At 36.4% G+C, this 26773-nt stretch overlaps 1 protein-coding gene across 2 annotated transcripts in view; it reads left to right on the top strand.

Moving 5' to 3' along the window:
* Nucleotides 1–26773, top strand: part of EXOC2 (exocyst complex component 2) — a 280355-nt gene that overhangs the window by 249542 nt on the left and 4040 nt on the right. For both annotated transcript variants that reach the window (XM_047101674.1, XM_047101673.1), the window contains 3 exons: nucleotides 10804–10859; nucleotides 12912–13034; nucleotides 26006–26067. In XM_047101674.1, the coding sequence (XP_046957630.1) occupies nucleotides 10804–10859; nucleotides 12912–13034; nucleotides 26006–26067 (241 nt within the window). The remainder of the gene's footprint in view (nucleotides 1–10803; nucleotides 10860–12911; nucleotides 13035–26005; nucleotides 26068–26773) is intronic.

Genomic DNA, 26773 nt, shown 5'->3' with positions numbered 1-26773 from the left:
AGTCAGACACAGAAAGACAAATACCATACAATTTTGCTTTTATGTGGAATCTAAAAACCAACAAAAAAACAGAAACAGACCCATAAAGAGGAAAAACTATTATTTACCAAAAGGTTAAGGAATAGGAGGATGGACAAAGTGAGCAAAGGGGAGTGGGAGGTGTAGGCTTCCAGTTATGGCATGAATAAGTCACCGTTGAAAGATACAACATAGGGAATACAGTCAATGGTAGTGTAATAGTGTTGTGTGGTGATCGGTGGTTAGGTACACTTATGAGCATAGCATAATATTTAGAGTTGTTAAATCACTATGTTGTACACCTGAAACTAATGTAACATTTTTATCAACCATGTCTCATTAAAAAATTTTTTTTAATGTTCATTTATTTTTTAGAGAGAGAGAGACAGAATGCGAGCAGGGGAGGGGCAGAGAGAGAGGGAGACACAGAATTCAAAGCAAGCTCCAGGCTCTGAGTGGTCAGCACAGAGCCTGACACAGGGCTTGAACTCGTGAACAGTAAGATCATGACCTGGACCTGAGCCGATGCTGGATGCTCAACCCACTGAGCCACCCAGGCCGAGACCAAATGTTGAGAATACGGACTTTATGTTATTACTTCTTTGCTGTGCTCCACAGTGGTGATTCCACTGATAGGGATACAATAGCTGCTCCATAACATGGATAGTACCACTCTGCATTTTCATACCATCTACAGTGGACCAGACAGTGGTAGAGCACTTTCTGTGTGTTCATTCACTGAATCACAGAGGCCCACACAGCTAACTAGGGAAGGCAGGATTCTAACCCAACCAGTCAGGCTCTAGTGCCATGTTCTTCAGCCTGGCTTCTCTCATAACCATTTTATTAGTTGTGATTTAATTGATGTCATCTTTATTTAAAAAAAAACAACAACTTGAGACTTTGAAATTAAAGTCACTACAGACTTGTTTATGAAATGTTATATACAAATGTAATAAAACGTTGCAAGTGTAAAACAAAATGCATTCCTTTGCATAGATAGAATGAATCTTGTCTCTTTGACTTTGCTAATTGAAGTACTTTCTAATGAAAAAAATATTTTCTGCCAGAAGGCTAAATTGAAACAAATGAGTTTGTTTTATCAACTGATGTTAAATTGATTAAATGTCTACCTTTAGGTCTGAAATTCAGTATATCATGTTTCAAATGATGAAACTGATATTCTCTGTTAAATTTATGAGGTGATCTGTAATATTTATGGTAGTGTAACTCATAATTTGTTTTACCCATCAGACTTTAACTTTGGAATGGGAGATGTTGTGATACCCTTGCTCATTTTTGAGTCTTGAAAGACATTTGTCTATGATGTATATGAATGCTAAACTATTAATAAATAGAAATCTTTTCTTAAAAATGGAAAACATAAGCCTTGAAATAATTTTATTGTTATTTTCACTGCTGGCAATGTTTTCTCTTTTCATGAGACAAAGTTTTCCTCTTCTTATTTAAAAGATAGGAGATCATGGGGCACCTGGGTGGCTCACTTGGTTAAGTGCCCCACTCTTGGTTTCAGCTCAGGTCATGATCTCACACTTTTGTGAGTTTGAGCCCTGCATTGGGCTCTGCACTGGCAGCACAGAGCCTTCTTGGGAACCTCTCTCTCCCCTTCTTTCTGCCCCTCCCTCTCTCTTTTTCTCTCTCAAAAGAAATAGACTTTAAAAATAAAATAAAATATAGAAGATCATATTAATTAAAGCCAAAAAAAGATTCTGATAAAATTGAGAACTGTAGGGGTTGAGGTTATTCACTCAGAGACTACATATGAAGCATATCCTCTCTTCAAGTGTTCACTTTTAAAATCCCCTATATGGCAAAGACATTCTGTCAATTTTGGCAAAGAAATCAACTTAGGAATGAATAAACTAAAACATGAAGACCTGGAACTTAAAACCCTTTCTCTATTCCAGCAAAACTAATTTTATTGCAGAATATTTAGGCCTTTCTGTCTGCCAATACTGATACAGTTCCTGGTTACCTTTTTTTAATAGGCAGTAATTTCAATAATGTGCCTTAAGAGTGTAATTGAATAATTTATTTCAGAAAAAAAAGTTTTTTCATGTAGTGTTTCAGTTTTACCAAAAAAAGTACATTGTGGGATATTTATAGTATTTTTCAATCTATTTTTATCTGTAGACTAGGACTGATAACTGCCTTAGGGCATAGGGGTTAAAAACAGGAAATGTGGTTTATAAAGTAGGTAGTATCTCCAGAGTTTCCAAAGTTTGATTTCTTATAGTACTGACTGAAGAGTATCATGTTTCAAAACAACATTAGGCAGCGTACCTTGAAATCAGTCTGTGTTTAAAGGAGTCGTCTGTCCAATTAAGACAGGAAATGCTTCATGGAAAAGTTTGCGCTCTTGGTATAGGTTCAAGTAGTGTAGCAGTTGTTTTCTGTAATTATACACTGTTCTTTCTCTCCAGCTCTGTTTTAGACAGTCTTTATGTAGTTAGATTGATCATAAGTCTCATGTAAATTTTAGTAAATTTCCTTTGGCCTTTGTGTTTTGATTAAAATTTTATTTTAGTGTTTTAATGGAAAGTTTTGTCTTTATCATAGTTGAGGAGCATATATTATAGTTATTAATTATAGTGATTAGAAAATCCAAGTTAAGAAAACAAAAAGGCATGAAAAAGCACGGTTATAATTTTTATGGCCTTGAATGACAGTTTTTCAGAACTGATCAAAACTGAAAACCCTTGACTCAGCAATTCCATTTCTAGGAATATATCATACATAAATTATTCTATGAGAATATAAGGATTGATGTTCACTGCCGAATTATTTATAGTAGTATATAATTGTCTAATATAATAGGAGAATAAATTATGAATAAATAAAAAAATGAATAAATCATAAATAACAGAATAAAACAATTATGGTACATCCATAATATAGGATACAAGGCAGCACTTGAAAATGATAAGGTAAATATATATACACTGGCATGGAAGAATGTTTGTGATATGTTACAAAATGAAGTAAACAAGTTTTACTTGGAATGTGTAGTGTAATCTCATTTTTTAGAGGAAAAAATTATATTCATGGGAAGAGATTTGGAAGACTACATGCCATACTAAGGAGACTGATGGAGAAGTTTATTGGACTTTTATTTGTTATTATGAAAACTTATTCTTCTGTGTTGTTTTAATTCTTTTCAGTGAGCATTTAATGTTTTTCAAAATAAGAAATCAAGAAGAAAGACCTGATTAATCCAAAATGTTCACTATTCTGTTCTTATAAAGACATTCTTTGGAGAAGTCTGCTTAGTGATTTGTCCAAATTACTATTATAAGAGGAGTCAAACCCATTTATGTAACACTTTTTAATTTATAAAACATTTTCCCATACTTGAAAGAATACCTGAAGCTCCAGTTAATTAACTGATTGTCCAGCTAAAATGTAAATCCAAGCCATTCCATACACACCTGTACATTATCTATTATAGGTTATTGCTAGGCATTATTTCATGAGATTGGCCCAAAAGCAACGCTAAGATCCTTCCAACATGTCAGGGAATTGTTTTTTTCACAATGGTGCTGAGGATTTCATCAAACAGAGCCCTCTGTTTACCAGTGTGGGTTTTAGTGTTTGCTGAACAATTTTCTTTTGTGCAGTTACTTTCTTGTGCTGTTTTATAGATAATGTAAGCCTCTCTCCCGTGTGCAAGATGGTTTTGTTCTCTTAATTCTGGTAGTGTCCCCATTAGAATGTGAGGAGAGGGGGCTTTATTTTTTATGAAATTGCTCTTATTTTGGTCACTACTATATCTCTAGTGCCTGGAAGAGAGTCTGCCATGTAATAGTAATAGGCACTCAATAAATATTTTTAGTAGTATGCCCATTCCAAAATCAAGTGCCCTCCCTATTTGATTAAAAGAAGAAAATGGCAGGGGCGCCTGGGTGGCTCAGTCGGTTAAGCGTCGGACTTTGGCTCAGGTCATGATCTCGCGGTCCGTGGGTTCGAGCCCCGCATTGGGCTCTGTGCTGACAGCTCAGAGCCTGGAGCCTGTTTCAGATTCTGTGTCCCTCTCTCTCTGACCCTCCCCCGTTCATGCTCTGTCTCTGTCTCAAAAATAAATAAACGTTAAAAAAAAATTAAAAAAAAAAAAAAAGAAAATGGCAAATAGAGCAAAAAAAAAAGACTTCTTTTCCACTTTCATGTATGAAAATCAAGACCTTCATTGTTGAAGAAGATGGTATGTGGTCCAGGCCCAATTACAGGAAGCTCACCCTGCGAGAAGAAGCCTACAGGTTCTTGCCCAGAGCAGAGATGAGCTTTGTTTTCTCCATGGGGAATTTCCACACTGGGCTACTAGATTAATTGCTAACTGATAGTCTAGATTGATACTGTGTGGGTGGGGACACTTTTTTGGTCAAATAGCATGACACATTTCTAATTTTATATTCACAGAGTAGAGGAGATACATATTATAAATACTTAGAAGTTGTTCTCAGTCCCTTGGAAAGTTGTGGGGGCTTATCTAAATGGGAACCTTTTTAAAAACAATACTTATTACTAAATCATAATAATGTAGCATTTGTAACTCCAAGAAACAGTCAGTTTGCCTTATTTTTCTGTGTGCACTATTCACATGGACAGCTCATTTCCTTGTAGTACAGTAAAATGTGGCATTTATGGCCCACTAATGTTGAAGCTAAAGCTAAAACCCTGGTTTCCTAACACATTTACTAAATGTTCATTATGTCCTAATATATCTGAGCTCTTTCTGAGTATCAAGCCTATAGTGAGCATTCAAAAATGTTGTTTATTATTTGATTGAAATAGCTGTTTGCTAAGTATATAGCCAGAAAAACAAAGCATATTTGTAAAACTAATGTATTTAGACTTAACAGTATTCTATGCTGCTATACTTAATTGATTCAAACTATATTTTTCAAATGGATCCTGAAAAATTATTTCGAAAGGACTGTTTTTTGTTTTCTTTAACCCTATGAGAAGTAAGAGATGCATGCTTTAGCAGAGTATCTCCTTTACACATAAACTGAGGCATGTACATTTTTAGTGAATGGCTCTAGTACAAAATTATATATTATTTAAAACTTTTCTCAGATGTATTTGTTCACTCATTCATTCACTTATCAATTTATTTAAGAGGGTTAAGGGAGCTTACTAGTGAGCAAGACCCACATGGCGTTTGCCTTCTTTTATTTCTGAACTTGTGCTACAGGCCAGCCACTGTGGTAGGTAGTAAGGATACAAAGACGAGGTAAGTGAAGGGTGATGCCCATGCATGTGGAGTTAACAATCTAGCAAGGTAGATAGATATTAATCAGGTCATCTTATAAATCAGTGGAAAGCTGTTACAGTGGGAGGAGAGAGAGCTGGTGCCAAGAGGACATGAGAGGTCTTCCCTAACAATTGCTAGTGTGTTCTATTCAGCCCTTCTTCCCAAACCAGTGCACAGTATGACAAAACAGTTCCACCAAAATTCCAACTTCTAGAGAACTTTGTGTAAACTAGCAAAACAAGAGTATAGTCAAAGACAAATCTCTCCAGTTCCAGCACATCCCAGTAACATTTGGTATTGTATCTGGGCAGTCTGCCTCTGTCTTGTTCTTAAGCTGTTCAGAGATCACTGGTGCCACTCAAAAGAACTTTACCTACAATTAGGATATGCTGCAGCCTGGTGACAGTCATGATGTGTTAGAATGTCCAATCTTCAGGGGCACCTGGGTGGCTCAGTCGGTTAAGCATCTGACTTGGGCTCAAGTCATGATCCCATGGTTCATGGGTTCGAGCCCCGCATCGGGCTCTGTGCTAACAGTTCAGAGCCTGGAGCCTGCCTCAGATTCTGTGTCTCCTTCTCTCTCTACCCCTCCCCCACTTGTGCTCTGTCTCTCAAAAATAAACATTTAAAAAAAAAAAGAATGTCCAATCTTCTCACTGTGTGTTTCAGAAAAAGAAATTGGTGTACTTTTTCTAGTTATCATACCTATTACCCAACTATTTATGTCTTTGTTAAAAAAAAAAATGTACCTGAAATGTGTGTACTGTTCTGTAATCTACAAAGTGCTCCCTACCATGGAGATAAGTTCTCTTAGGGTGGGGCCATTTCTGTTTTGCTCTCTTTTGTACACCATCACCTGTCAGTGCCTAGCACATAATAGATACACAAAAAATATTTAAAGAATAAGGGAATAAATAAATATATATCACATTTTTGTAACAGCTCTGATAGCAAAACAGACATTGTAATGTCTACATTTTGTAAAGTAGGCAGTTGTCTAAAAGGTGAACTGATCTTTGTCTAGGGTCATATCATTATGTATAGATAAGCCAGGACTTTGATCCCAAGTCTTCTGGCTTTACATTGAGTATTCTTTCTGTTACCTCAATGAACTTAAAAGTCATCATCAACCATTAATGTTAATAATCTTAAAATTAGAATAAAGTGTAGTCGGAAGGAAACATATACCACCAAAATCAACTACAAAATGGTCCCTTTGTGATAGACATGGAACTTTTGAAAATAGTACCATAACCTAAAATAAAATCCTGGTCCTGTCTCCAGGTACCATGACCATGGTCCCTTTAAACCCTGCCATCCACTTCAAGGCCTCAGCCAATTTAATAACAAAATTTATGTACAACTCTTCTCTGATGGCTCTAGGATCTTTCTTGGCATCCTTACTACCTCTTTCTTGCTTTATAAATCTAACCTGTTCCATTCAAGGAAGTTAGCTCAGCTGTTAGTGGGAAGACCCAATTTTACATTCTCCAAAACCCAAATCTGTTCTCTTTCAACTCCGAGTAATTGTATTTCTCTCCTTTTGTCATGATCTCTATGTACTTTCCTCTTTGAGGTCAGAAAAGAGCAAATTGATCAGTCTAGCCACCCAAAAGAAGATTGCTACCTTCTGTCACCTGTGTTTTGATGGGGTCCTTTGACATAGTGCCACATGAGCAAGTGAGGCAACCTCTGGCATCCTGCCACTGTTATAGGCTTTTTTTTTGGGGGGGGGGGGTACAGATCTTTGAAAGAATTGACATCCTCCTACAGCTAGAATTGGAGCAACACTTTTTAAAAATTTATTTATTTTGAGAAAGAGAGAGAAAGAGGTAGAGGGAAAGAGAGAATCCCACGCAGACTCTACACTGTCAGTGTAAAGTCTGACATGGGTCTTGGTCTCATGAACTGTGAGATCATGACCTGAGCCAAAATCAAGAGTTGGACACTAAACGGGCTGAGATCATGACCTAAGCTGAAGTTAGACACTCAACCAACTGAGCCAGAAAACTCAAAAAGCAGTTAAAACCAAGGGGTTAATCTATGTTTAGTTTTTTAGAAACACATCTGAAAGGCTCAGTGTAGACCCCTGAGTGAGTAGGGTAGGTACTAGGTTGGCTAGTGTGTAGGGTGTGATACTGGTTTTGTTTCTCCTTAGGCTGATAACTGGCTATTGAGTGGAATAAAGAGAAAGGAATTGAAATTCTTAACTAGGAAGATCACAGAGATCTTATCTGTTTCATGTTTGTGAACCTTCAGACCTCAGTCTCTAGACACGGACGCTGTCTAGTCTCTAGGTCCAGTGCCCTTCCTCCACCCCTCCCAAATACTATTCTTTAACCTTTCAAGAACTTGACAAAAAGGAAATCACAAGTAAATGTTTCACAAATTAGTATAAAACAAAGATTTTGTTTTACAGTATAAAACCCTTTCATACTACGGATTTGCTACATACAACTTAAAACACCTATATGAATACTAGTACATTAGGGTAAAACGTAACAGCTAAGCACTTTGGGGTCTTACACATACTGGGGATATACACATATTCTACTTAAAAGACCTAATGTCTCACTAAATCTGATGTGTGCCTATCAGAGTCCACCATGAGGTAGAATCTCAACAAATTGATGTTAAATGAATGAATGAGAACTTTTAGCCATTCCCTTAGAACTAACAACAATTTCAGCCCAATATGCAGTAAAAAATACTTATCTCTGTATTTAACACAATGGGTAGCTTTTTAGAGAGAGACAATCATTTATTTTCATATTTTTAAAATTTTTAAATTCTTAACACCAGCATATACATTGCTTTGGAAGGTTATAATAATATTTCACAAATCTCCTCCTCTAAGTTAGCATGTATTTTTCATATGCGTTCAATTTAATGTTATCTTTTTGAACCCTTACTGACCTGACATGTGGTTTGATCAGGAATTCTCTTTCTGTTCATCCCTAGGGACAGAAAATTTTTCCTCCCTTTTCCCTCCAACATTACCACTTATTCCTTGAAGCAGTTGTTGTTTTATTTTTTGGTGGGGGGGGAGTATTATTTCATTTTCTCTATTCAAAAAAAAGTAAGTCTCCAAGAAATACAGGTTCTTGTTTTTGTTTGGTTTTTTTTTTCTCAATTTGTTACGGTTGAGGCTGTGTGTTCCTTTTAGCATACTATCCTTGTGAAACCTGTGGTCAACCTAAAACAGGAAGCTTGATTTTGTTTTCATATTTTTTTTATTAACAGCAATATAGTTCTGATGGTGGAAAGTGTCCTGTGATTTTATTCTTATTATTCACAGCTTTGCCTTTAGAATTATATTGAGTAATTTAGATTTATGTCTTTTACAGGGTATTTTATTAGTAATGCTCCAGTCTGATGGGTTCTTGCCAGGAAATGTTTTTCCTATCAGGGTCAGAGTGGGAGTTGAGTTGATAGCATGTGACACTGGCTTGCTTTATTCTAAGTTTAATTTTCTGCTTTTTAGTCAGCATTCTGACCCCACGTTTACATTGAAGAATTTTAGAAGTTAAAAATTGCCCTCACATTTCTAGTCATCACTGCTGGAACATTTCTAGCACCCAACCTCTTGACATTTGTTCATATGCATTGACAGGATCCTGGTTTTCACCAAGAGCAGAGACTGTTGAATTTCTTTTTTCTTTTTAATTTTTTTTAATGTTTTTAGTATTTATTTTTGAGAGAGAGAGAGAGAGAGAGACAAAGTGCAAGCGAGGGAGGGGCAAAGAGACGGAGAGACACAGAATCCAAAGCAGGCACCGGGCTCTGAGCTGTCAGCACAGAGCCCAACAGGGGGCTCAAATCCACGAACTGCAAGATCATGACCTAAGCTGAAGTCGGACACTCAACCAACTGAGCCACCCAGGCGTCCTGAAACTGTTGAATTTCTTAAGTTCCTTATATCATCATTGGCCTAAGATTATGCTTCTATTTTTAGTAACTATATACATGGCGTGTATGTGTGTGTCTGTCTGTCTCTCTCTATCTCTATAGATACTGTAGAGGTAAACAATCCAAGGGAACAACTCTGTGGTATGCCTTTCCTCTTAGAGGAAGAAAGCTTTTCTGGTCTTGAGCACAAGGTAGTTTATTTCACTTTCACTTATAATAGGTTCCTTATATTTTCCTCGCTTACCTCCCAGATAAGACTTGTTACCTTGCAGTTAGTTAATTTCAACTAATTTCTGGATTATATTTGTTTACTCTTCAACAGATTTCTTAATTTTTCCACCAGAAAAATAGAATACCTGAACCTCTCCATATTCCAAAGTATATATAAATTGGCTTCTTAAAAGAAAAATAGTGTGCCTATTTAAAACTATAGCATATGACAGAATCAAAAACTAGTTATACGTTTAGAATCTAAAACTGTCAATTCAGAAAGTTGGTTATAGTTCTTGGCTTTTAAATTCTCAACCTTTCTAAATCATCAGTAGCTTAGATGACATAATGGGAAAAGACTCTCCTTAACACTGTAACATTGTTACTGTTAACATCCATGATTTTACAATAGAGAATTTTCTCTGTTTTGGTATAAAAGGAATTCTTAATATTTGCGATTAATTCTAGAAGGCATTCTGAAATAATATTCCACTCCAAGTAAAAATAATTTCTTTGGAATTAAAGTAAACCAGCTTCTTGTTTTCACTTTTTTTTTCTTGCAAAATAATGATAATTGAAAGTTCTTAATGAGCCCTGTGGCTACCTGGACCAATCACATGCATTATTTCCTATAATCCTCACTACAAGCCTGCAAGATAGGTACTGTTCTTACACTTTTTAATGGGAGAGAAACCTGGGCTCCCAGTTTTCTTGCCGAAAGTCATAGCTTATAGGCAACAAAACTGACTTCAGACTCCTGCACTACTAAATCTTGCACACACCTGCTATTGAGTGCCTACTTTTGAGTGAAGTAGTATTTGTTAATTCTTTACTGTCCTTAAATCTTGTATTTTGACTAACCTTTAACTTGCTTTACAAAATCAGATTGTGATTTTTGTCAGACATTTCTCCCAGAAGTAATTTTTTAAGATCAAAATAGCCTGCATAAGTTAACTTTTACCTTTGGAAGTAAAATGTTATAATAGATATGTAGCTTCTATAAGCTTTAGTAAATATCTTCCTTTTGTCTTTTCTTTTTTGATCTGCTAATGTATGTGTGTACCAGGTAAGTGAGCGCGTGCACACACACACACAAATGAAGAAACATGTATATAAAGAAACTGAAGGACAGTTTTAAATTTCAGTTTTGAAGCAGACTGACCATCAGTTACAGAGAAACAATGAAAGAAAATGTTTAACTTTTTTTTTAACCTGAACAAAAATAGTCCTTAATACCATTTGGTTCTCAAAGGAAATAGACAGTGATAGTGTTACTTTCTGTTTCTCCTTAGAAAACTCTAAGGCAGTAGTACAGTGCACAGTAATGCCGTCAAGGGAGGTGGGTAGCTTTTTTCCATTAAATGCCTTTTTTCCCTCCCTCTTCTTGATTTCAGGTGTCAGAAACTATTTAAAAGAAGCATTGGTGAATATAATTGCTGTGCACGCAGAGGTAAGCTGTCATTAGATGTTCTTAAGAAATATGGGTAACTGGAAAACAACACAAAGAGGCAAATTTGATGGTTTTTCTGGTAGTCTTTTTTCCCTTCAGAATATATCTTGGGTATAAATAAAACACAACTCTAACACATGCACACACACGCATGTGCTTTTACTATGAGAGGTTTTTTTTTTTCTGAAATTGTGTTTAAAACTAAATCCATTAGTGTTCAAAAGGTAAGGAGAAGAGAGATTGTTTTTTTCACCTTGGTTTGGAAGGAATATTAAATCCCTTATCTTGCAAAATTCATTAACCTCTTTTTAACCAGAATACAAATAAGCTTTGGTGTCTTATTCACGTGGCAATGTGTTCTTACATAGTGGCTGGGAATCCAGAAAACTAGACTTGTTAGAAAGATAGGCTAAAAGGGCAGGCCGAGGTTAGGAAGCAGGTGCATGGTTTCCTATCAGTGACTGACTTAGGTACATGTGGATGTCGATGCTTCTGGTTCATGCTAAAACTTGCCCTCACTTGAAGCATTATCATCTTAAGCTTTACGTTAACATCCTTTGTTAACGTCCTTCTTAGAAGGACTCTTCTAAGGAACATCAAAAGAGGCACAGCTACCACCATTATCACCACTATGACTATGAATTCTATAATTTCACAATCCATTACTCACTGCTTTGCCAGTACTTTCAGAGTGGTTATGGCTCATACACAGATTGGTGACCAGATAAAATAAGGCCCACAAAGATGTTATCATTAGATAATTTCCACTGTTGCTTGAGTGCCTTTTAAGCTGCATGCATCTGATGTAGGTGTATTTAGTTTATACCACTGTCTTCATCAAAAAGTATCAGAGGTTGTCAAGATAAACTGGAAAACATGGATAATCAAGGCTAAAGCAAAAGAATAACCAAAGGAAACAGAGAATGCTATCTTGTTCCTGAATTTGTCTCTAAGTTTGAAGCAGCTAGAGCACAAAGAGAAACATAGTATGTTATGTTTTCATTTCTTAGTAAAGGAAAACATACACATTCTTCTATGGAAGTATTATATATATGATTTAACTCCAGCAAGAATTTATCACATACATTTTTAATGATTTTATCATCAAAGATATACAAATGCTTTTTTGTTATGTTAGCTTCCAATAAAATTAGAGTATAAATTAAATCATCACTCAGTGAAAGCATTTCTGTGGTAGATGAACAGGTGGTAGTCAGAGGAATTGCAAAATATGTATGCCTTTTAGTGATGTCAGTAATTCCTAAAGAAGCAGCTTTTATTAATGTCCACTATAAGTAACCATGATTTATATGAGGTTTTTCAAACCCCCTTCTAATTTATCCCAGTGACTGGAAGTAGAATTTCATTCATAATGTTTATTTACTATTTCCCACATGATCTTAACTTGACAAATTTATAAATCAACATAGTAAAATGTTTCACCACATTTTCAAATATAATAGTTCTTATTCTGAAAATACCAAGATTCAAAGTTTAAAAATAATCTTTTTTGTCGAATGAAAGGAAACACATATGAAATTCGGCAAACAATAAAATTGGGGACTTTGTTGTCCAATATGCAATAATGTGCCCAGTTGATACGGTGTTTGTTTCGATCTAAGAAGAGTCTGACCCCATATGTTTTTCTTTTAATTGTGGTAAAAAAACTGACACAGTGTGTTTTTATTTCTATAATTTCATATTTCTAAATTTCTATAATTTTATTTCTATAATTTCTATAATATTTCCTTTTGTGAAAAGGGCAAGAGGAAGATGAAATCTTTGAAACTATTTTTAGTTTGTCAACATCAACAACACCTTTCAAAATTATATTTGCCTATATATTTTTAGAGGATTAGTTTTTGCCATTAATCACTTAGTACAACTGTATCTTCTGTCTGTATCTTCCTTTCATTCATAATTGTGATCCTTTAAAAATATGGCTTAGAAGGCCTGTGAGTTATTTTGTGCATCTCTTTGTTTTTAACAAATTCAAGTCAGGAAATGTTCCTATAACACATCATTTGCTCTTACTTTAAACCCTTCCATCAGGTGTTCACTATTTCCAAAGAATTGGTACCTCGAGTTCTATCCAAGGTGGTGGAAGCAGTTTCTGAAGAGCTAAGTCGACTGATGCAGTGTGTTTCATCCTTCAGCAAAAATGGAGCATTACAGGTACCAAAATCATTCAGTTCCATGTTGAACTTTTATTTCATTTAAAACATATAAAATGGGGGCGCCTGGGTGGCGCAGTCGGTTAAGCGTCCGACTTCAGCCAGGTCACGATCTCGCGGTCCGTGAGTTCGAGCCCGGCGTCGGGCTCTGGGCTGATGGCTCAGAGCCTGGAGCATGTTTCCGATTCTGTGTCTCCCTCTCTCTCTGCCCCTCCCCTGTTCATGCTCTGTCTCTCTCTGTCCCAAAAATAAATAAACGTTGAAAAAAAAAATTTAAAAAAAAAATAAAACATATAAAATGTATTTGTAGTCATCAATCTTATATACAGACAGGTGTTTGTGAATCTACCAATTGGAGATCTACATCTTCTCTATTGCATAAGCCATACCATACCCATGCATTGTCTACAAATTTTAGAGTTTCTGTTTCTGTAGAGTAGAGCAAGATCTTAACAACTCTTGTGAAATTTTCTGAATGCAGATTCCTTCTAAAGTTATGTGACTTTTTTTTTTTAGTTTGCAGCTGTCTTCACTACATCCAGTTTCACAGGAATTTTTAGCAACTTTTAATAAATCTTTTCAAACCTCAGTGCAGTTTTCATAGAAATGACAAGTCTCTTCACACTCATAATCCATTGGTTTTAGGTTGTAGTTATTTAAATTACATAGTTATAATAACAATTATAACTTCTATAAACCAAATACGTCTTGGTATGCATATAACCAAATTGACAATAGCAAAGGTGTTCATGCATAGGGAGAGTTACCTGCTACCTATGAACTGCAGTGATTTAGAGCATTGCAATTGCGCTTTTAAAGGGCACCTGTTGGGATGAGCACTGGGTGTTGTATGGAAACCAATTTGACAATAAATTTCATATTAAAAAATAAAAAAATAAAAATAAATAAGAAAATAAAAAGTACTGGCAGTTTTGCTTCCAGTAGTGGCTGAGGAAGTTTCTGTCAACCAATTCCCTACAGATAATATAATCTTGAATAATATTTAAGAATAAAAGGTGTAAAAACAAAAACCTGAAGATATTAGAGAATGACCATTAGTGAGTGATTCTAGAAGAAATGGTTCCTGGGGAATTATTCACTTTTTACAAATTTTAGCCTACAGGCCAACAGATGCCTAAAACTTCACAAAACCTGCTATCTTTCTGGCTTGAAGAATAGGCTTCAGAGCAACCACAGTTACAGGAAAGTGAGGGTGGTATCCCAGAGAGCAGAAAACAAAAACCACAAATTTTGTATGTACACTGCCTAAATCACAGGTTGACCCCTGAACTACACATGCGTGATTAAACTCTACAACCAGCCCAGTTAGACTAGAAGAATTGAAGTAAGAATTGAAGTGCTTGCCCAAGAGCTGAGAGTTTTCAGTTTGAATCCAGATAAGTTAATTGCTTGCTAAAATGAATGAAACAAAGATCAGTCCTCTTCAGGGTCATGTAATAGAATCCAGAATCTCAAAAAAAAAAAAAAAAAAAAAGAGAGAGAGAGAGAGCGCCAAACCATAAGAGACTCTTAAAAACTGAGAATAAACTGAGGGTTGATGGAGGGTGGGAGGGAGGGGAAAGTGGGTGATGGGCATTGAGGAGGGCACCTGTTGGGATGAACATTGGGTGTTGTATGGTAACCAATTTGACAATAAATTTCATATTAAAAAAAAAGAATCCAGAATCTCCAGTCACATTATTGACGGTGTCCAGGAAACAATCCAAATATACTTAAGGCACAAACAAGATAAAACAGGAAAATGTGACCCACTCTTAATAGAAAAGACAATTAACTGAGACCAATCTTGAGATAATGCAGTTGTTGGAAGTTGAAGACAAGGACTTTAAAGCTGCCCTATTCAGTGATGTAAAGGTGACTATCCATACTCATAATGAATAGATAGATAGGAAATCTCAGCAGAAAAATAGAAACCCTAAAAAAGGAACTAAATGGAATTCTGGAATGGAGAAATACAGAATATGATTTTTTTGAAGTCTTCTAGATGTGAATAACAGCAGAATAGACAAAAGGGAAAGTCAGTGAATTTGTCGATCAACAGAAATTACCAAATTTGAAGAACAGAGAAAAGAATCATTGGAAAAAAAATGAATGCAACTTCAGAGACCACTGGGACAATGTCGAAAGGTCTAGCATACATGTAATTCAATTTCCAGAAGAGTCAGAAATGGTTAATCAGTACATGAAAGGATGGTCAACATCATTGGTTATCAGAGAAATGAAAATTAACACTACAATAATATACCATTACATATCCACCATGATGAAGAAAATTAAAGACTTAAAAATACCAAGTGTTGGCAAGACTGAAGAGAAATTAGAGATCATACGAATTGTTGGGACGGTAAAATAGTACAGTGACAAGAAAAGCTCTTTCTTATAGCACTACTAGGAATTTATCCAGAGGATACAGGAGTGCTGATTTGTAGGGGCACAAGTACCCCAATGTTTTATAGCAGCACTATCAACAATAGCCAAATTATGGAAAGAGCCCAAATGTCCATCAACTGATGAATGGATAAAGAAGATGTGGTTTATATATACAATGGAATACTACTTGGCAATGAGAAGGAATGAAATCTTGCCATTTGCAGCGATGTGGATGGAACTGGAGGGCATTATGCTAAGTGAAATAAATTAGAGAAAGACAGATACCATATGTTTTCACTCATATGTGGAATTATAGAAACTTAACAGAAGACCATGGGGGAAGGGAAGGGGATAAAATAGTTACAAACAGAGAGGGAGGGAGGCAAACCATAAGAGACTCTCAAATACAGAGAACAAACTGAGGGTTGGTGGTGGGGGGCACATGAGAAGGAGAAAATGGGTAATGGGCTTTGAGGAGGGCACTTGTTGGGATAAGCACTGACTGGGTGTTGTATGTAAGCAATGAATCATGGGAATATAGTCCCGAAACCAAGAGCACACTGTATACACTGTATGTTAACTAACTTGGCAATAAATTATATTTAGAAAATAAACAAATATACATATGTATATCTATACATATGTATACATATACATATATATACATATATGTATATATATATATACATAGAAAAGAAAACCTCTTACTTTAAAAAAAAAAAAACTGGGGCGCCTGGGTGGCGCAGTCGGTTAAGCGTCCGACTTCAGCCAGGTCACGATCTCGCGGTCCGTGAGTTCGAGCCCCGCGTCAGGCTCTGGGCTGATGGCTCAGAGCCTGGAGCCTGTTTCCGATTCTGTGTCTCCCTCTCTCTCTGCCCCTCCCCCGTTCATGCTCTGTCTCTCTCTGTCCCAAAAATAAATAAACGTTGAAAAAAAAAAATTAAAAAAAAAAAAAAAACTAACCAAGAGAGCTGAAAACAAAATAGCCAAAAGCTGGAAACAGCCCGGGTATTCATCAGTAGAATAAGCAAACTGTGATATGTTCATAAAACCAAATGCTATTCAGCATTAAAGAGGAAAGAATTACTGGTACCACCTGGATAAATCTCGGGAGCATTCAGCTGAGTGAAGGAAGCCTTACACAAAAGCTCCTATACTGTATGGGGTTCATTCACATGAAATTCTCAAATAGATAAAACTATCTATGGTGGAAAAAGTCTCAGGATAGTGCTTTCCTCTGGGTGGTTGAGATTAACTAGGGAGGGCCCTGTTGGCTAAATTCTCTCAAAACTAGCAGGGAAGGGTTAGGAAGAGGTACCATATTTAGCTAGAGAACTTTTTTGATAAATACATGTCCAGGAGACTGCTGACCACCATGACTGTTCCAACTTCTAATATTCTAATACTTCCTAGGAATTAGGCAGTCATTTCTATATTGGAAAAGTTCAAGTGAGTCTAAACCCCCCATTTCCCCCTCTCCCATTGGGAATCCCTGTGTTAGACTGTTTTTCTATTGAGCAGATAATTCAGAAGGACTACAAGTTAACCTGTAATAATCACTTACATAAAGGGCCCATACCTCAATCTTCAGAACCTTCCTAAGAGCCAGTTTAAAGAGGAATGGGATGACAGTTTGGTGATTTTAGCTGATCTTTTAACATGACATTTTCTGGTGTACAGTTCTATGTATATTTTATAAATAACCACAGCTTTTATAGTTCACATAATTCATAGATTAATTTAAAACACCTATCACTTTGAATACAATTTGGGCATGAAGATTAGTTTTTTTTTTTTTTGGTTTTTTTTTTTTTTTAATTTTTTTTTTTCAACGTTTATTTATTTTTGGGACAGAGAGAGACAGAGCATGAACGGGGGAGGGGCAGAGAGAGAGGGGGACACAGAGTCGGAAACAGGCTCCAGGCTCTGAGCCATCAGCCCAGAGCCCGACGCGGGGCTCGAACTCACGGACCGCGAGATTGTGACCTGGCTGAAGTCGGACGCTTAACCGACTGCGCCACCCAGGCGCCCCCATGAAGATTAGTTTTAAAGTGATTTAATCCTTCTGCAATATTCAAGTAAAAGTTCTACCTTATTTTTACTTTTTGATATTCTCTTTGTAGATCTGTTTCAATATATAGAGTATCAACAATAGAGACAAACTGTCATGTGCATGCTTTCTAGTTACAAACTATTTTCTAGGCTTCTAAAGCACTGAAAAATGAAACCAAACAACTGCTTTCCAAGCAGAAAAAGTTTTACTGAATATACTGTGTCTTATATAAATCAACATTTATCTTGATTGTTTACAAAATTTCTCTTACCATTGTTTTATGTTTTATGTACTCCTGGAGAATAAGGACTGTCTCTTTTACTTTTTTTTTTAATTTTTTTTTTTTTTCAGTTTATTTACAAGTTGGGGAGGGACAGAGAGAGGAAGAGGCAGAATCCCAAGCAGGCTTCACACTGTCAGTACAGAGCCTGACACAGGCAGGGCCCGAACTCACAAGTCTTGAGATCTTGACCAAATCAAAAGTCCAATGCTTAACCAGCTGAGCCACCCAGGTGCCCCACAGCTATCTCTTTTTAATAGTCTCCTGAACATTATACACACTGTGGATGCCTGAGTCAAAGGTAGAAGGTGTGTAATGTGGTTGTCATTCAGAGCCTCTTCAGGAGCTCTGAAAACAAGTGATCTGCATGTAAAGTCATTTCAAGATCGCAAAGAAGTTTAAGCTTTAGATTACCATGTTTTGTTTTGTTTTGTTTTCTTAAAAGTTTTATTCAAGATACGGGGCACCTAGGTGGCTCAGTCGGTTGAGCGTCTGACTTTAGCTCAGGCCATGATCTCACCGTTCGTGAGTTTGAGCCCTGCGTTGGGCTCTGTGCTGACTGCTCAGAGCCTGGAGCCTGCTTCAGATTCTGTGTCTCCTTCCCTCTCTCTGCCTCTCCCCCCACTAATGCTCTTTCTGTCTCTCCTTCAGAAATAAATAAACATTTTAAAAAAATTTTTTTAAGTTTTACGCAGATATAACTCATCTGCCACAAGGTAGATGAGTGTTGTGTTGTCTACAAGGTAAAAGTGCACACAGTTCAGTGATTTTTTTTTATTGTGTTCACAGAGTTGTACAGTCATCAACACACTCAACTTCAGAACAATGCACCCTAGAAGAAACCTTGAACCCATTAGCAGCCGCTTTCCACTGTCTTTACAACCACCCTTCCCATCCACAGACAAGCAGCATTCTGGTTTCTTTCTCCGTGATTTTCTATCCCAATGAATTGCCTATTCAAAAAATTTCATACAAATGGAGTCCCACAAATATGACTTTTGGTAACTGGCTGCCTTCATTTAGCATAATGTTTTCAAGGTGCACACATATTGCAGCATATACCAGTACTTAATTTCTTTTGATGACTGGATAATATTCCATTGTATAAATATACCACATTTTCTTTATCTGCTCATCATTTGATGGACATTTGGGTTATTTTCTACTTTTTCACATAAACGTATTTATGTGTTTTAATTTCTCTTGGGTATATACATAGGAGGGAAATTGCTAGGTCATATGGATACCCTATGTTTGATCTTTTGATGAATTGCTTGAGTGTCTTAAAATTATTTTTTTAAGTTTATTAATTTATTTTGTGAGAGAGGGGAAGAGCATGAGCAGGGGAGGACCATAGAAAGATCCTAAGCAGTCTCCTTGCTGTCAGTGCGGAGCCCAACATGTTTTCCCGAACCATGAAATCATGACCTGAGCCAAAATCAAGATTCAGAAGCTTAACTGACTGAAACACCCAGGTGCCCCTGACAGACTGTTTTTAAACTGGCTGTTCCATTTTACTTTCCTAACAGCAATGCATAAAGATTCCAATTTCTCCACATCCTAACCAATACTTGTTACTACCTTATGTTACTGATTATAGACATCTTAGTGTATGTCAAGGGTATCTCATTGTGTGGGTTGTTTTTTTACTTTCTTGATGCTATAGTTCACTGCACACAAGTTTTTAATTCTAAGTTTAATTTGTCAATTTTTCTTTTGTTGCTTTTACCTTTTAAAAAAGTTTTTATTTTAATTCCAGTTAAATACAGTGTTATATTAGTTTCAGGTGTACAGTATAGTGATTCACCAATTCCATACATCATCCAGTGCTTATCATGACATGTGCACTTCTTAATCCCCATCACTATTTAACCCATCGCCCACCTTCTCCCCACTGGCAATCATCAGTTCTCTATACTTGAGTCTGTTTTTTTTATTTCTCTCTCTCTCTTTCCTTTGCTTCTTTGTTTTGTTTCTTAAATTCCACATATGAGTAAAATTATATGGTATTTGTCTTTCTCCAACTGAATTTATTTTGCTTTGCATAATACTCTAGCTATATCCATGTCATTGCAAATGGCAAGCTTTCATTCTTTTTTATGACTGAATAATATTCCATTGTGTATATATATATATACCACATCTTTTTAATCCATTCATCAATCAGTGGACATTTGGGCTGCTTCCATAATTTGGCTATTGTAAATAATTCCACAGTGAACACAGGGTGCACATATCTCTTTATTTCTGTTTTTGTATTCTTTCAGTTAATACCCAGTAGTGTAATTGCTGGATCATAGGGTAGTTCTATTTTTAACTTTTTGAAGAACCTCCATACTGTTTTCTACATTGGCTGCACCAGTTAGCATTCCCACCAACAGTGCACAAGGGTTCCTTTTTCTCCACATCCTTGTCAACACCTGTTGTTTCTTGTGTTGTTAATTTTAGCCATTCTGACAGATGTGAAGTGTTACCCCATTGTAGTTTTCGTTTCCACTTCCCCAGTGATCAGTGATATTGACCATCTTTTCATGTGCCTATTGGTCATATCTATGTTTTCTTCGGAAAAATGTCTGTTCATGTCTTCTGCCCATTTTTTAATTAGAGTGTTTTTTAGATGTTGTTAAATTTTTTAATATATTTTAGATACTAACCCTTTATCAGATATGTCTTTGCAAATATCTTCTCCTACTCCGTAAGGTTGCCTTTTAGTTTTGTTGATTGTTTCCTTCTCTCCAGAAGCTTTTTATTTTGTAGTCCCAATAGTTTATTTTGTTTCTGTTTCCCTTACCTCAGGAGACGTATGTACAAAATATGTACTATGGCCAATGTCAAAGAAGTTACAACTTGTGTTCTCTTCTAGGATGCTTTGATTTCAGGTGTCATATTTAGGTCTTTAATCCATTTTGAATTTATTTTTGTGTATGGTATAAGAAAGTGGTCCAGTTTCACTCTTTTGCATGTTGCTATCCAGTTTTCTGAACACTATTTGTGGAATAGTGATAGCAGAGACTGCTATCCAGTTTCTGAACACTATTTGTGGAAGAGACTGTTCTTTTCACATTGGATATTCTTTCCTTTCCTGCTTTGTCGAAGATTAATTGACCATATGGTCGTGGGTTTATTTCAGAGTTTTCTATTCTGTTCTATTGATCAATGTGTCTGTTTTTATACCAGTATCATACTGTTTGACCACGATGGCTTTAACAATTTCTTCCAGGCTGTACAATTTGTTGGCATAGAGTTTTTCATAATATTCCCTTATAATTGTACTTCTGTGCTGTTGGTTGTTATTTCTTCTCACTCATTTGTGATTTTTTTTTTGAGTCTTTTTTTTTTGATAAGTCTGGCTAGAGGTTTATCAATTTTATTGATTTTTTTTTTCCCAAAAGACCAGTTCCTGGTTTCATTGATCTGTTCTTTTTTTTTTTTTAAAGTTTCTATATCATTCATTTCTACTCTAATCTTTATTAATTCCCATTTTCTGCCGGTTTTCAGTTTTGTTTGTTGTTCTTTTTCTAGCTCCTTTAGGTATATTTAGGCTATTTGAGATTTTTCTTGCTTCCTGAGGTAAGCCTGTATTGTTGTATACTTCACTGTTAATGACTGCTTTTTCTGCATTCCACAGGTTTTGGCTTGTTGTGTTTTCATTTTAATTTTGTTGTATGTACTTTATTATTTCTTCTTTGACCCTGGTTGACTCATTCATTGTTTAATAGAATGTTATTTAACACCATATATTTGTGTTATTTCCTGATTTTTTTCTTGTAGTTGACTTATAGTTTCATACCATTGTGATCAGAAAAGATGCATCATATGACTTTGATCTTTATGAATTTGTTGAGGCTTGTTTTGTGGGCTAATATGTGATCTATTCTGGAGAATCTTCCATGTGCACTTGAGAAGAATGTGTACTCTGCTGTTTTAGGAGAGAATGTTCTGAATATATCTGTAAATCCATGTGGTCCAGTGTATCATTCAAAGCCATTGTTTCCTTGTTGATTTTCTATTTAGATAACCTATCCATTTGATGTAAATGAGATGTTAAAGTCTTCTCCTGTTACTGTATCATTATCAATTAGTTCTTTTATTTTGTTATTAACTGTTATATGTATTTGGTTTCTCCCATATTGGGTGCATAAATATATAGAATTGTTACATCTTCTTGTTGGATTGTCTCCTCTATTATTATATACTATCCTTCTTTGTCCCTTGTTACAGTCTTTGTCTTAAAGTCTATTTTGTCTGGTATAAGTATTGCTATGCTGACACTTTTTTTTTGACATCCATATGAATGATAGATGTTTCTCCATCCTCTCACTTTCAATCTGCATGTATCCTTAGATCTAAAATGAGTCTCTCTGGTCTCCATAGACAGCAGGATCTTGTTTGTTTTGTTTTGTTTTGTTTCCATTCAGTCACCCAGTGTTTCTGATTGGAGCATTTAGTCCATTTACATTCAGAGTAATCACTGATAGATATGTATTTATTGACATGTTATTTCATGTTTTGTGGTTGTCTTCTGAAGATTTTCTCTGATCTTTCTTTCTTTCATGATTTTCTGGTTTTCTTTAGTGATATCATTGGATTTCTTTCTCTTTATTCTTTGCAAATTTATTAGTGGTTTTTTATTTGTGGTTACCGTTGGGTTTGTGTATAACATCTTGTGCATATAAAAGTCTATGTTCAGTTGATGGTTGTTTAAGTTTGAACCCACTCTTTTCTCCTCCCCACACTTTAGGTATATGGTGTCATATGTCAAATCCTTTTATTTTATGAGTTCATTGACTGATTTTTTTTACAGAAATATTCCTTTTTGCCACACTTATGTTTCCTATCTTCATACTGTAATTTTTGGTCTTTCCTTTCCACTCAGAGTCTCCTATTTCTTGCATGGCTGGTTTAGTGGTCACAAACTCTGGGAACCTCTATTTTTCTTCTGTTCTAAATGATAGCCTTTCTGGATGGGATATTGTTGGCTGCAGATTTTTCCCATTCAGCACTTTGAATATATCATGCCACTGCCTTCTGGCTTGCAATGCTTCTGCTGAAAAATTCCCTGCTAGCTTTATGGAGTTTCCCTTGTATGTTACTGTCTTCTTTTGTCTTGATGCTTTAAATTTTTTTTTTCTTTATCACTGTATTTTGCCAATTTAATTACAATATATCTTGGTATGGGTCTGCTTTTGTTGAATTTGTTGGGGAATCTCTGGGCCTCCTGGATCTGGATATCTGTTTCCTTCCCTAGATTAGGGAAGTTTTCAACTACTATTTCTTTAAATAAATTTTCTGTCCCCTTTTTTCTCTCTCTTCTTCTTCTTGATTTCCTATAATACAAATGTTATTATGTTTGATGGAGTTACTCAGTTTCCTAAGTCTATTCTTATTTTGCATACTTCTTTTTCTCTTTTTGTTTACCTTGATTACTTTTCATTACTCTGTCTTCTAGGTCATTAATTCATTCCTCTGCTTCTTCCAGCCTGCTATTCATTCCATCTAGCATGTTTCTAATCTCATTTATTGCACTCTTCATCTCTTATTGGTTCTTTTTTTATCTTCATTTTAAGGGTCTCACTGATGCCTTCCATTTTTCTCAAGTCCAAGGAGTATCTTTATGATCATTGCTTTAAATACTCCATCAGGAATGTTACTTATGTTTTGCTGTGGCCTTGTCCTATTCTTTCATGAGACAAATTTCTGTCTTTTAATTTTTCCTAAGTCGCTGTGCCTTTTTCTGTGTTAGGAAAATCAGCTATGGTCCTGTTCTTGAGAGTAATGGCCTTACCTGGAAGAGGTCAGTGCCCTGCTGGGTAGTGTCTCCTGTTTTCTAGGGCCTGGTGGCTTCCAGGAGTGTCTCCAGTGTGTGCTGCGTGTGCTCTGCTATTTTGTTCTGGCCACTTTATCTTTCAGGCCAGTTGTTGCAAGTGGCTCTTTGCCTATTGTGGGCAATGTGTGGCCCCTGGCCTGCATGTGGCACATTTTAACTAGGTGTGCTCTGGTCTGCTTATAATATGACACCTGTCACCATCACTGCCAGAACTGAGGCTGTGCAAAACTCCTGATTGGAGAGACATTGTGTTGGCAGGTTTTGGGGCCAGTGTTCTGGGGGAGGGAGGGGACCTACCATGCCATCACTGAGCTAAGTGTGACTGGGAAGGGCAGTTCCACAGGAGCTTGGGGGACAGGGCTTGATGAAGCAAGTTAGGTAGTGAGTGTGGTGCTGTGCTGGTTCCCACAGGTGGTCCTGTGCTTATGCTGATGGGCAAGGGAGGGAAATGGTGCCTGCCAGTTCCTTTGTTCCCTTGAGCGGGTCTCTTTGTGAACACTGTCTCCTGGGACACGCTTCATGATGAGCAAATAGCCTCCCCACTGTGTGCCCCAGGTGCTTTTCAGATCACTGTTTCCATGCTGTGTCAAGGTTGTTTCCTTCCTTCTCTCTAAGAGCAGCACAGTGCCCTGTGGACTGTGTCCCAGCCAAGTCCATTGTTTAAAACTCTAGACTTTCCACCCTGTTGGTTGCAAGAACTTACAATATTCGGCCCCTCTCACTTTCTTTTCCAATTGCAATGGGGATTTATTTTCCTTATGTCTATCTCTTGCCCTCCTCTGTGACTGTGGCTCCCTCCCCACTGCAGCTGCCGTGATACGTCTTCAACACCACATCTTTGCACTTCCTGCCCTTTTGCATGTGGCCTCTTTTCTACCTTTAATTGTGGAGTTTTTTCCGTCAGTCTTTAGGTCAGTTTCTGGGGTATTTAAGATGATTTGGTAGTTATCTAGCTGTATTCATGTGATAACGTGAGCCTAGAGTCTTCATACACTGCTACCATCTCCCAACTCCTGCTGACCTTTTACAAAACTTAGGCTGTAAGCTTTGCCTATTCCAAGAGCTCACGAAATTTGGGCCCTCTCACTTTCCAAGCCAATTGCTATGGGAATTTATTTTCCTTGTGCACTCTCCTATATGCTAGTCTGTTTCTTGTCCTTCTCTGTGACCGTGGTGGCCACAATCTGTTTCTCTCTCAAACCACATCTGCATACTTCCTATCTTCTTCAATGTGGCCTCTTCTCTACCTTTATTTTTAGAGTTTGTCCTGCCAGTCTTCAGGTCAATTTCTGGGGTACGTAGGATAATTTGATAGTTACCTAGTTGTATTCGTAGGATGAGGTGAGCCCAGGGTACTCTTACTCCACTGCCATCTTCCCCTCCTTCTTCATTGCTTACACTTTTGATATCGTTTCTAAGAAGGCTTGCCTAGCCTAACATTACAAAGACTTACTCCTGCTCTCTTCTATGTGTTTCAGAATTTTATCCCTTCCATTATGTCTGTTATCCATTTTGAGTTCATCTTTGTGTTAAGAAAGGGATCCAGGTTCAATCGTTTGCATGTGGCTATCCAGTTTTCCCAGCACTATTTGTTGAAGAACGTGTTCCTTCCCCCATTGAATGGTCTCAGCACCCTTGTCAGAATCCATTGATCATAAATGTTAAGGGTTTTTTTCTGGACACTCACTCCTAGTCTACTGATCTGTATTTCTGCCCATATAACAGTGCCACACTATCTTAAATATTGAAGGTTTATAGTAAGTTTTGATATCAGAAAGTGTTTCTCTATTTGTATATTCTTTTTTCAAAATGGTTTTGTCTGTTTTGGATCAGCCTGTCAGTTTTTGTAAAAGAAACAACCACCAAACAAACAAAAGCCGGCTGTGGTTTTAATAGACATTGCATTGAATCTGGAGAGCTGTGTCTTAGTTTTTGAGATTAAAGTCAGTGTGCCCAAAAGAGCATAGGTGTAAGGAAGTAAATTGATCCACTTCCTTAAATCTGTGCTGTGGGGTTATAATCCAGGGATAGTGTTTCAAATTTTGCTTCCTCTCAACAAGCAGACTAAAGGAAAAATTACTAGCTAGGTAGAAAATACAGATTGTGGGAAAACACCTGGACAGGTTGAACTTTTTATAATAAGGTATCTGGCTCTCTGCCTTCACACAGGCATACTTGACTCTAACTTAATTTTCAGTAAAATAATATTTTATCATACCTGATTTCTGTGGAGTGTTTTAGAAAATCTGTTCATAACTAACAGTCACCATGGCAGGTGGGGGTTAAAACTACATGGCAGTAGTCTTCTGTCAACCCTGTCCCTGCAGTAATTAGCAGTCTAGAGACTGTCCCCACATCACTTGTTTCAATTTAATAATTGATACAGTTCCATATTGTCACTTGTCCTTTTCTCATCTTCAGGCACGGCTTGAAATCTGTGCTTTGAGGGATACTGTGGCTGTTCACCTGACACCTGAAAGCAAGTGAGATGCTTAACATTCTTGTTATGAGTGCTTCACTAAAAATAAAGCTTATCTTTGTAAAGATAACTAATCAGAGTGAGTGCTCATGATTGCGATGTGATAAAGTTTATATTTGATTAATTTTTACCTAAAAAGCATAATAAGCCAATGACTCCTAATACTGGTTCTTTGTAGCATAATATAAAAGAAGAAATATGTAGTATGATTTTATGTTTTTCATTCACTAAGATAAATCTCAGTCTCATAAATGATATAGCAGAGCATTATATACTTCTTTTTAAAATGAGAATTGAGTCTTACTCTATTCATAGCAGACTCTGAGGGACAATTTAAAGATTGTAAATATCAGCATAAGAGGAAGCCTTGTGGTTTCTCTGAAAATTTTTGTAGTGGAAATTTGATGATAATTTTTAGCTGTTTTGAATGAAAGTCAGGATTTCCTATCATCGAAATATCAGTAGGTGAACTGAAACATCAGTAACTACTTGCCTATACAAAATTGTTTATTCCATTGGCAATATTACTTAGGAAAAACTGGGTTATATTGTTAATATGCCTGAGAATACGAGTAGTATACAAATAAAATGTTTAAGGACATTTAAAAAGTTTTTCCTAATGAATTGAACTTAGCTTCTTATTCTTATTCATGATGGCTGACCAGAAGACATTTCTGGATGGTTCCCATGTTAGTTATTTAATGATTCCT

This window comes from Lynx rufus, unplaced genomic scaffold (genome assembly GCF_022079265.1).
Source record: "Lynx rufus isolate CCGP_SWC_20201006 ecotype Redwood Valley unplaced genomic scaffold, mLynRuf1.p SCAF_6, whole genome shotgun sequence".
Taxonomy (NCBI): domain Eukaryota; kingdom Metazoa; phylum Chordata; class Mammalia; order Carnivora; family Felidae; genus Lynx; species Lynx rufus.
Note: the sequence above shows the minus strand (reverse complement) of the source record. Positions and strands in the feature narration are given on the sequence as shown.